General features: G+C 36.2%; 1 protein-coding gene across 3 annotated transcripts in view; it reads left to right on the plus strand.

Annotated features, from left to right (window-relative positions):
• Positions 1-13,032, plus strand: part of GALNT13 (polypeptide N-acetylgalactosaminyltransferase 13) — a 235,298-nt gene that overhangs the window by 175,862 nt on the left and 46,404 nt on the right. For all 3 annotated transcript variants that reach the window (XM_063429525.1, XM_063429523.1, XM_063429524.1), the window contains exons 8-9: positions 5,466-5,605; positions 6,491-6,589. In XM_063429525.1, coding sequence (XP_063285595.1) covers positions 5,466-5,605; positions 6,491-6,589 — 239 coding nt within the window. The remainder of the gene's footprint in view (positions 1-5,465; positions 5,606-6,490; positions 6,590-13,032) is intronic.

A 13,032-nucleotide genomic window follows, 5' to 3' on the forward strand; every position in this document is an offset into this window, starting at 1 on the left:
ATCTAAAATACCACACTACCAATATATATTTATGTAAAATCAATATAAAATCATGCATTGTATAGGCCTGTCACAATGTATCAGAATACAATTTTTTGCAGGTCCTACTCCATACCAACCTGAATATTTTTTCTGAGATTAACCCTGGACATTCATACTCTTGGGCTCCCTGCAATTCAAGTTTTAAATAGAGCCTACATTAAAGCACCTTTGATGGATGGATGCAAAACTAGACTGACGTGTTTCTTGCCCTACCTGGCACTTCATCACCTTTACCTGTGTGGATGGAGGCATTTTGCTTTTCCTTTCCTGCGGAGGAAATCTGACAGTCAAGTTAAGCCTGTCATTTTTAGACAGCCACAGAACCGGCAAACATCTCTCCCAGGATAAAGCTATTGCTGTGCCTTTGAATTTAGCATGTTTTGTTGCCTTCAGTAATTTGTGTTGTTTTCAGTTATTGAGAAATAAGGGCATGGAAAAGTCTGGTAAGTGGGGTGGGAGACTTAGAAGCAATTATTGAGTTAGTTTACATTTTTAGGTTCTATTGGTTCACTCAAGGCCATTTGGACTCATCTGAATGCGTTCTGGAGAACATTTTTGTTAGGCAGAAAATTGCTGTGAATCATAATTGCAGTTTAGCGAAAATTCCTGAATTTAACTCCAATTTATGTTCAGTGCCTATTATACATAAAATGTAATGCCTTATTCATTTTCCCCAATGTGGCAATTCAGAGGTACATCCTGAATATATTGAATAACTCCAATTAGGTCCACATACTTCACAATCAAAAAAACTTACAAATAATAGTGGGATGCAATTTTCCTAAATTTATACATGGTTTGTCAAAAGTTGTCTTTTTGTAAAGTGTAAATTGAGATGATAGCTAGTTTAAACAGTTTGCTGTTTGGTAATAAAAATACAAATATAATTGGTCAAGACCACCAGTTTCATCTCTTGGAGTTCCACTCTTACATTACGTAAATTGTGCAAAGAAAGTGATTGCATTAAGTATATTCAGTAACAAGGGTATACAAATATATCACACCAACACTGGAATTATGCACTCAAGATAAGATACACATTCTTTCATCTCAGGAAACAGTCTGTCACGTGCTGGGACCTCACATAATTATTAACTTAAGGGAATGCATACAAATTATTATTTTACATCCTGACGCTGGTTCACTGGTTGTTCTTCTTTGCACCACTTTTGGTAGGTACTAGCCACTGCATATTGGAACACCACACAAGACTTGCCAGTTTTAAAAATGGTCTGACCCAGTCATCTAGTCACCACTATTTGGCACTTGTCAAAATCACTCAGATCTTTTTTGTGCCCATTCTTCCTGCTTCCAAAACATGATATATATATATTTTTTTTTTTTGCTGTGCAAATGAATGTTACAGAAAGTCTTGAGGTGCCCCAAAAGCAGTCCTCAGGCTTTGTTCCCGTTTAACATGCGGGACATTGGATTATCTAGCACAATTTTATAATATATGCAGGCTTAGTTCATTAAAGCATCAGTAATAAGAGTAAAGTTAGTATACAAACAAGCGTAATCATATATAACATTAACTTTCATGCATTGAAACACATGGACATTTAGATAGTACGTGCACGTTTTTAAGAAGTTAGTAAACATGAGTTAACCATTGCTAGAACATGTATTAGCTAGGGAGACATTACATGTTAAGCTTGGTATGGCTTTAGCTAATACCACGATTGTGGTAGGTATATACGATTATTTGTAGGATTATTCGAAAGGTTAACAAAGAGTAAATGGAGGCTCATGAAATCAGACTTTTATATGAAGGTCTCCGACAGATGCACTTGCACCTGGACCCAGTTGGGAGAATATGCGGGTCATAGGAGAGTCTGTAGCGAATCGCAGTTCATCCTATTACTGCTGCTGGGAGGTGGTTGAGACCCTTCTGCTGGTACTGGGGAGGTGTTGCCGCTCAGGCGGGAGCGGGGGTATCCCTCCATCCCCAGGCTGGTGAGAAGGCCTTCGTCGTCTGGCCACACACTCGTTGGCGTACGTTGCCCAAGAGTCTCCCCCTCGTCGGGGTGGTTGAAGGCCTGCGGGTAGGTTGTGGCCTGCCTTGCTTGAGCTGCCTCCTGTGTGGCCGGCGTCTTCGGGTCGGGACCCTCTTGGCCTTCAGCCCGAGTCGGCTAGGATGGGTGAGTGACTGCGGGTGATCTGTTGCTGCATCCGGGGGAGTCCCCCTCTCACCGGGTTGCGCGTGGCTCCTCTCTCTCGTTCCCATAGGATCTCGTTACTGTGTCTTGGAGCGCTGTGCGCGTATCTGGAGCTTCTCCCAGAAGCCATTTAGCAGGTTGTTTCGTCGCTCCATAAGGTCCGTATCATGGTCGGGGTGCTGCTCAGGGGTTGCAGGCTTGGTCTGCTGTCGCAGTGAGTGCTCAGCCGCCAATTTCCATGTGTCTTGTGTCGCCGGCCCTGGTGCCCACATGCTATGCAGAGACTTGTTCTGGGCTCGCGGCGAGGACTGGGATATCCCCCACTGGTCTCGGGGGGTCAAAGTTTTTTTGGGGGCAGGTAGGAGGAGAGGAGAGCGGCCGTCTCCCCTCTGCCAACCATCCTGTAAGCCTCGGCCATTGCAGCTTGGGTTCTCGGGTGGTGAGATTTGCAGTTTGGGTGTCTAAAGTTGTACCCAATTCAGCTATGCCCCTCTAGAGCGGTTCTGTGCCAGTGTTAGGGGTGTTTTTCACCCCAAATTCAGGTAAGTATTGCAGGAGCTTGGTTTTGGCACGTCCACTCTGCTTAGATGCTAGGCTCTGCCCCTCCAAAAACATGACATTTAAGAATGGACTGTTCACTTGTTGCCTAATATATTCCACCCTTGACATATGTCATTGTAATAATATAATCAAAAGTCATTCACTTCACCTGTCAGTGGTTTAAATGTTGTGGCTGATCAGTGTAGAAGTTGATCATTTATATTGAGACAGTAATAAATAACAGCAAAAAATATTATTTTTATTGTTTCATACTTACATAGTTACATAGCTGAAAAGAGACTTGCATCTATCAAGTTTAGCCTTCCTTGCATTAGTTTTTTGCTGTTGATCCAAAGGAAGGCAAAAAAAACAGTTTGAAGCACTTCCAAGTTTGCAAAAAACTAGGGGAAAAAATAATTCTTAGCCCCCAGAATGGCAGTCAGATTTATCCTTGGATCAAGAAGCTATTGCCCTACATTGGAAAATTATATCCTTGAATATTCTGTTTTTGCAAGTATGCATCTAGTTGCTGTTTGAACATCTGTATGGACTCTGATAAAACCACTTCTTCAGGCAGAGAATTCCACATCCTTGTTGTTCTTGCAGTGAAAATAACATTTTCTTTGCCTTAGATGAAGTTTCAAATGTTTATAGAAGATATAAACCAACAGAGTTTGAGCATATTTCTAAATAACAAACAAAGAAAAATTCAGTTTAATCCATTAAGCATGACACTAAAACCAATTTATGCATATGCTTCTCCTGACTGTGCAAATACTTACACTATCCTGAGAAGGTAACAGCAGGGAATAATCTCTGGGACTAGACATTTAGAAAATAATCTAAAATCTGTATGTTAATGCTAAAAAATGTAATATAACTTCCAGAAACTCTCAAAATGCTCATAAAGCACTCATGTGGAGGGATTTATGGAATATGACCATCAGTACAAAAGAACTATATTGGAACATAAGGACGAACTAGGTAATTTTTTGGTCTGGGCAGCACTAACAGGAGATTTAATGGAAATTAAGGGACTTCAATTGCTACCTTCTATAGTGTCTATTGCGTCTATTCTCTATATAACACATTAAAAATAGTTGTTTATAACACATTTAAAATAGTAACTTCAACCTAAAAAGTGACTTTAATCCCTAGACTCAAGTAATGTGCAATGGGGCATATTAGTAGCTATTTGTTGAGAATTATGAATCGACACAAATGAAATTCAAGAATATGTGGGATGCCTGAAAAGCTGGACAAGGTACATTTTAGTTTGACATTTTCTCCTTTTTTGTTAGTAAGAATGTTTGACCCATCTCTTCCAAAAACTTTACGTCATGGGGAATATTGCTACGCTGTGTTTAAATACATGTCCTATAATAGTAATTTATTATTTGGCAACTTGATAAAATTAAGCACAAAAAAGGCAAAAGAAAATTGACTCATCTTCATTCTTTTCTCATCTTGTTAGAGATAAAATGGAAGGATCTAAAAGAATGAAACATCAAAACAGATTAGAAAGAACAAAGGCATATAGATTAAAATGACAAAGAAAAATACATGAACAATACAATTAAAAAGACATTTGATTAATTCTACAGTTTGGAATTTACTTAGAGAAGAATAGATTTATTTTAAAATAATTTATTAGTAAATATAATGTGTATTTATTACTTTATTAATAATTTTATTTTATTATAGTTATTTTGTTTCAGTTAGTCTTTATATACTGTAGGATAAAAGGTGGTCACATTAACATCTTCTGTATATGCAAATTATATGTGATATATATTCACAACTGATATCAGAGTGGACTTGTAGCAAAGGAAATAGAGTGGAAGAAGAATCTCTTTAGCACCTCCTGCTGGCAGATGCATGGTAAATACAGTACGTTTGCTGTTATGGATTTTTAACCCACATTAACAGAATGGTGCAATCTCTGTGAATTATGGAAATAATACACATGGATTACATCATCTCTGTGAAATACATGCTTTAATACTTGATTTGACAATTAAAATAATGGGAATATCATTATCAAATCTAACGCTGCCCTGTATACCTTGGTCTCTCAAATAAGTTTGACTTTCTTTACTCAACTGCAATCACTTCCATTATCTGTACCAATAATTTCTGATTTCTTTTGGGATTTGTTGCCTTTGATGATTACGCGCTCTTGCACGTGGAAGACTCTACAAAACGATACTGTGTCATTTTTATGTTTTGGCTTGACGTTGACTCATTCTGATCATTAGCATTTGATTTTGTCGGAGATTTGCAATTCTGTTCCGGCAGGTCAGAAAAACATGACTTAACCTATATCTATTTCCACAATCTTACAAAAAAAAAACGCGTCGGAAATGAATGTGTGCAAGTCAATATAAATTACGTGAACCCCATACAATTTACTCTGGTTAGATTCCTGCCAACAAAATTGTGCAGAAAGCTCAATAAAAATTGCATTTGCTCTTTGCAGATTTAGATACCAAGCCTTTGCGACTAAATACTTTAGAAACCTCAAGTAGTCATGAAAATCCTCATTTGAAATTGTAAAAACTATTGTGTAGATGAATAAAATGTAGAGGGTGTATCCTTGTTATTTTGACGAGGATTAACACTGTCCAAACCTTTTTTAAACAAAAGTTCCATCAGGTATTCCGTTACATCGATCTCTGAAGTTGCTCTAGTAAATATATTCATCGATTTCTTCTAACATTCTAGGCGTTGTCAAGGTGGATTATGGTGATGTATCCGAAAGAAAATCGCTCCGAGAAAAACTAAAGTGTAAACCATTTTCTTGGTACCTAGAAAATATATATCCAGACTCGCAGATTCCACGCCGCTATTTTTCACTTGGTGAGGTAGGACTTGAGTACTTGTTTACATTTATTTTTGTAGAAAATCTGATATACGTAAACATTCTGCATATGGATATCTTACATATATGCTAGAAGCGTGTTACTTGTATATAATTTAACTAAGTGAGAAGTGACACATAATTGATTTTTTTACAGAATTTTCCTGAAGGAAATTTGAAGTGTTCCCCAGCGTCTTTCCTCTAGTGATGTTTTTGATCAAAAGCAAAACAACGAACAAAGCTTCATTATTATGTAGATTAACAAAGCAATCTATGAGCCTGCACATAAGCAGATAACTATTACTGCAAAATGTAGCAACACTACATGAATTGATATCACGTAATTTAACTGTACGGATGGGATAGCAGTAATCAAAAACAGTATGGACAAATGCATACGTATACATGTGTGCTTGTGCATTTAAGTACAAAATATAGTAAACAGCCACACTCCAGATCACAATTCATGCAAGTAAGTGTTAGTAACAGGATACCATAAGGGGAATTGGACAAGGACAAACTGTGCTTCTACATCCCCAGTGGTAATGTCATAGAATATTGAGAAGCTAGAGCACAGCTGCTTCACATGATACTTTACTTGTACAGCAGGGTATATGAACACAAAAAAACAACAACTTGGAATTATTGAGGGTTTTTTCAATCACCAGAACAATTCTTATTACTTCTTATTACTTATTACTATTACTATACTTATTACTATTACTTCTTATTATATTTACCAAAAATATTATATTATATAGGTCTCTGTTTAGTGATTCACATATGAATCAAATTTTTAGGGAATGCATATTATATATTATGTAAGGATTCCACAATACTTTTTTATGATTATTCAATTCAAACAACTCATTTAGTTTTCATCTTTCAGATAAGAAATGTGGAAAACAACCAATGCCTAGATAATATGGGTCGAAAAGAAAATGAGAAAGTTGGCATATTTAACTGTCACGGAATGGGAGGAAACCAGGTAATGACATATGTTTAACTTATTTTGCTAAATCATTATTTTGTGTTAATTACAGTGTTTCAAAAAAAATAAGTATGTTTCTCAGAAAATTAGAATGAGACATTCTCATGTAGCTCACTGTACGATATCACTGTATCCTAAGGTATAGTTCAAAACGAAACTTTTTTTTACTCTAAATTCCACATAGGTATTGTGTACGTCTGTGTATATGAATGTGTATATGTATATGGATGGGAGTATGTGCTCTTGATTTCCCCAGCAAAAGGTTTTTTTTTGAAGGTGCATAGTAAGACACAAAAGTTATATTAATATAGCTTGCATAAAATTCTACAGTTCCAGGGGGTGCCAATAAAGATTTAACCCCCGGGTGACTTTCAAACTTAGGTCTTGACCTCTGGGCGCAAGGCAGCTATAATTGCGCTGGCTATACAGAGCAATTATATAGTATATATTACATGGTATGGGCCAAGGGTATGGCAAGCAGCATTAATTAATTTAAAGAGCTGAGAAGCAATGGGTATATGTTCTGAGGGATGGCTAACCAAAATGCACCGTGCCTGCATGTATGGCTGTCTGCATCTACATATGGGGCTGTGCATGTTTAGAAAGATAGATTGACAGAAAGATAGATAGATAGATAGTGTCACAGGAGTCGTACCCCAACACACAGGAAAGAGGAAACCCACAAAAGGTGGAACCCAAAGACGTATTACCCGAGCCTTAGAATGGCCGGACTTAATGTAGCTAAACGATAAGAATCAGGGTCAAGAATAAATCAAGGACAGGATTAACAGGAATACTCAGAGTCAAGACAAACCCAGGGTCAGGATACCAGAAATCACAAGTCAAATACGAAGCCGAGGTCAGGATACTAGAAATCACGAGTCAAATACGTAGAAAAAATGGAGATCAAACATTTTATCTCACGGGTTGGAAGGGGAGGAAAAGGAAAAATACAAATACATTTTTAAAATAAATAGATTAATATTTTTTTTTTAAAAAGGAAGGAAAAAGATATGAGTAGGGCACTGGAGAAGAGAGACTTATTATCTATGTATCCCTAACTATCCCTAACAGTCTCCCTACTTTATCCCTATTCTCTCCCTACTACTAACTCAAAATAAAACTCACTCACTCCCTCCCAACTCTGACCCCTACACATCCATACCCTAACCCCCACTCTAACCCTAATCTATCCTATTCTGTCCCTCGTAAAGAGCATAGTAGGAATCGGTAGGAAACCAAGAGGAGAGAGGGAAAAAGGAGAGAGAGAAAAAAATAATAATTAAAAAAGAAATATATTAAAAAAAAAAAAGGAAAAAGAGAAAAAATAAAAGGAAAAGAAAGAGAAAGAGAAGATAATACCATGTGATCTGAAAACTGTCACTGCTCATGCTTATATTTAAGTTCAAAAATCATCTTCCAATTCCATCCCAACCTCTGCAGTATAGACTATAAATTAATCCCATTGTGCCCATCGCTCTTTATTCAAAAGCACAACAACAGGATCCTGGCAAATCAGTTCCTCAATCTCCCTAAGATAATTTATCCATCTAATCCAATCTGTTATAGAGGGCCTCACTTTTTGCCTCCACTTACTAGTGATAGTTTATTTTGCACCATTAAGTAACCTAATTGTTAGTGATTCTTTAAATATGTCTATTGGTAGCTCTGTGTGATACAAAAAAAACCAATTCCCGTGTCAGGGTAGTTTTCGTATCACCCATTTTATGGATGGTAGAATGTATACCCTTCCAAAAAGGAGTGATCATGTCACATTTTCAGAAAATGTTTAATAGGTTCCCCTCATCTTTTCCACATCTCCAACAACTCTTATTTAATGACTGACAAAATCTATGAATATCCGTGGGGACCCTGTACCAACTTGATAGTAATTTATATGAAAATTCCTGATATCTAACAGCTCCCCCAGTCTGCAGAAATATGGTACTTCAGGGTCCTCTACGGCCGTTAAGAATTTATATATTTTCGAAATGGGGTTACATACATTTTCCATCTCTATGCACAGTTTTTCATAGTTTGTGTAACAAAAAAGAAGATTCAACTGTGATCTAAATTAATTTACAAAATGACGCAATTTAGAGTAAAAGAGGAATCCTACCATGTTATTTAGTTCTGGTCTAAGTATAACATTTCTAGGCAACTATTCACCTGTAGATAGTTTAATGATGTTTCCCAGCCTAATGTTACCTAATTCTCTTATATGAGTATTAAAAATCACAACATTCCTTACTCCTGGTTCAAAATCCAAATTATTAGTAATGGGCAACATTGGCCCTGGTAATCTTGCCATGACACTGGATCTACTCGCCTTTGTCCAGATCCTCAGCGTTGGGGCTATAGTTAGATGAGTTTTCCAGGTCATTGTACTCAATTTATCATTCAGTTTATCAAACCAGGGTAGCTGACATAACTCAAGGACCCGGGTAAGATGCATAGCTTGATAATAATTGTAAATATCGGGCAGGCCCAATCCGCCCCTAACTCGAGGCATAATGAGATATTTGTATGCCAGTCTAGTTGGTTTACCCTTCCAGACAAAGTTAACTAAAAGGTTTCTCAGGCTAAAGAAAAAGAAGCTCGGAATCTGTATTGGCATTGTCTGCATCACATATAATATTTTTTCCTATTTTGACCAAGTGTTGTAAATTGAATAAAAAATTTATTTTAATCCTTTGACTGAAAATTTACAATGACTCTGCTTCAACATTTATATTTGCGACCTTTTTGTGCAGATAAATTACTTTCAATTAATGCCGTGACAAATAGCTAAGTCAGTATGACATTTCATTTACAATTAGAAGGCTATTAGATTAATATAGTTTTGAAGGGTATTCCCAAAGTGAAGTGCTAAAAGAAATACTTCTGTCAATTTTTTTACTGAAGGCCTTGACAACATAATGCTCTTCAAGAACAAGAAAGGTCTGTTTAATCACATCAGCTTTGCCTGACTACGTTTAGAAAATCTAAGGCATTTGAACTGATGTTCTTTTTTTCCTTTGAGATCAAACTCTCCAAAGTTTATCTCTGGAAGTAAATTTGCTTTAGAAGTGAACATCTGATGTAAAGAAAAATGAAACACTTGAAACAGTTAAACAAATGATTGCACAGCCCTGTAGAGAAGAAAGGGCATTAGTACTTTTGCTTCACTTTGACATTATTGTCTAGTGTTTTCTTTATAGATTATTTGTAATTCTGTTTGTTTAGCATAGACCAAACTACAGTGACATATTGAACTGTAATTACTGCAGATGTTGTTGATCTTTATGAAATACATTTTTTTTTTAAATCCAAGTAGACTAGGTGCAGTTATGACACCTGAGGCTATCCCTAGACTTGCATTTTGTTTTTAGACAATCCGTAAATTGACTGATTTTTGAGCAATTCGTCAAATATCCCTAACTCTGAAATGCTATACTGATGAATCATAAAACAAATGAAATGGACAATGGGCAAAATAGTTTTGTTTGTGCTGTGATTCAGAGTTTCATTCATGGTGCCAAAAAGATGATTGATGGTAAAGGGAATAGCCATTAAATGTTAATTTTATTTACTGATAAAGTGAGAAGTGACAAATATAGGGAAAAAAGGAGAAGCAGTAAAAATGCATTTATTTATATATTATTTATATTGTATATTTAATAAATAGAATATATATAAAAATATATATAGAATTTTTTTCCCTCTATTGGATGCTTCTTTTCACCTGATCGGTGAGAATGGTGCAAGAATGTGCCTATTAGTGTATTGCAATATATGTACATAATATTTATATTTTGCCGTACACTCTTTGGCCAATCTTCACGCCATTTTCCTTCATCTGAACTACTTTTCCCGAAATACCAAATTAATGAAAATGAAATAACACATAGATCGTTGGTGTTTGTTTAATATTGTACATAATCAACACAGGGTATACTGACATCACAATGTTTGTTCCTGAGTGGTTAAAACATTTGTTCATAAATCAATTTCTATATTAATTTATGAAATATATCAATTCAATATACAGTGTGCAAAACACCCAAAGAGTCTATAAAGTTTTTAAAAAGTATGGATAGAATTAATACCTTTCTTCCAGCATGGTATATTTTAAATGTTGGACTCTTCTTCACTTCTAACAGGAGGAATCAACTCCATATTAATCATAACTGCTACTTTTTCTTTGCATTTTCCTGCTGAGAGAGACTAACCAGTACTCGAAAACTACAAAACTACCAAACTACCCAGTAGTTACTTTGTCATATGTTTATTTCTCCAAATCTGCCCATTACCCAATCTTCTCGCTGTAAAAAGTATTAATAATATTTATCCCAATTTCTCTTTTTTTCTCTCTCTAATTAAGTATAGAATTTAACTGATTGTGTGGGCCAGGAATCTAAAAATGTTCAGTAGATTTTTGATACAGAGAAAAATAAATGACTTGTCCAATTTACAACTACCTATCTAAAATTTCAAGCCTTATTGATGATTTTTCTTCTTGTCTGGAACAGTAACACTTTAGTTAAAAAAAAGAAAAAAGAAAAAAGAACATGCTTTTCTTTAAAAACATGCTTTTTTAAAAAGAAAACTTCCTGGTAACTCATTTAAGATATGTGTAAGCTTCCATTTTGTCTGTCTATGCTTTCTATTCTCCACGCTGCATATATTTAGGGTTTTCAGTCTCTATATTAATTACAACATATCAGATTTTTTTTTAAATATATGTATTTCTTTGTAAACATAAGGTCTCTGAACATCACAAAACTATCATATTAGAGTACTAAAAGGGCTATATATAAAAAGTTATTGCTTACATAGTCAGGGCCGGACTGGGGATACAAAGCAGCCCTGGAAAAAAAAATCTATGCCAGCCCCATAAGTCATTGCGCCATATATTGCCGTATGTAATATGTAAGGCAATGTCTTGCCACCCCAGATGGTTGAGTAATATATATATATATATATATATATATATGTATATATATATATATATATATATATTGCTTTTTCTAATATATAATATTGGTCCTTTTAATTTAATTATACATTAAGCATACTCACATGCAGTGTTTACATTGCTTCCTAGTGACACCTCTAGTGACAGTCACTCAGACAGTCACTAGAGGTGCTTCCTGTGTCATTGCTGCACAGCGTGATTGCACAGTGTGCAGCACCTACTATCAGGGCCTTTGCAGCAAATCCTATGGCAGAGCATTGGATTGGCTCAGATCATCATGCTTGATGATCTCAGCCATAGAGGCAGGGCCAGTCGAGGGGAGACCAGCACGGCGTGGGGAGAAAAAAAAAGAAAGGTGAGTAAAAACACTTTTTAAATACACACAGACACAGATACACCATGACACAGATACACCATGATACAGATACACCATGACACAGACACACCATGACACAGACACACACACAATGACACAGACACATACACAATGACACACACACACACACACACAATGACACACACACACCATGACACAGACACACACACACAATGACAGACACACACCATGACACAAACACACATACACATGTTGTGGACAGAAGAATTAAACCAAAATAGCTATTTACTAATGTCTATTTATTCTGTGTTCACTATGTTAAAACTGGCTGCTAGAGTAAATATTCCCTTCCCCCTTTATGGTTCAGTCATTATTTCCTCTGCAAGTTTCTTGTTACACATTCTGTTACACATTCTTGTGTTATTAGTTAGCCTCCTTTTCTAACTCCTCCCCCACTTCCTTTGTGCCAATTCCACGTGCAACAAAATGGAGAATCACTGTTAAAGTAACAAAGAAACTACTCACTTCCCCTTTCTTCATATATCCAAGCCAGAGCTGGAATATGGGGGGAAGAGCTCTGTAATGATGACATCACATCCTGTAGGGTGGGACCCTTTTTGACTGTTAACCAATTGTTGAATTGATATTGCATGTTTAAACTGTGACATATTTTTGCTTTAAGAAGGAGACCCCCCTCTGGGGAATAAAGCATTCCTTAGTATTTCACTGATCAGAAACTTTGTCTCCGGTGTGAATTACTTCTAGGGAAAGCGTGCACGCATTCATCAATCAATTTGGAAGGTGTAGATAGACAAATAATCAAAGTTTTCTTTGATCCAAAACAATTTGGTGCCCGAACAGGGACATTAAGGGTAGTTAATTCACTTGAAAAGCCGTGTATACATTACAAGACGGGAGAACAAAAGGACTACCAGAGATTGGAAAAGGAGACTGATCACCTCTGGCTATGGTAAATGAGTTAATTACCTACCTATATTTTCCTTTCTTTGGATTTCGTTTATTCTCCGTGGCTTCACTACGGCTTCATGTGAATGATGTCTTCAGACAGGTATATATATACCCATATGTCCCCTTATAGAACTATATAAACCCTGTCACTTGTCTATTCTACAGCCTAACTAAATC

This window comes from Pelobates fuscus, chromosome 8 (assembly GCF_036172605.1).
Source record: "Pelobates fuscus isolate aPelFus1 chromosome 8, aPelFus1.pri, whole genome shotgun sequence".
Classification (NCBI taxonomy): domain Eukaryota; kingdom Metazoa; phylum Chordata; class Amphibia; order Anura; family Pelobatidae; genus Pelobates; species Pelobates fuscus.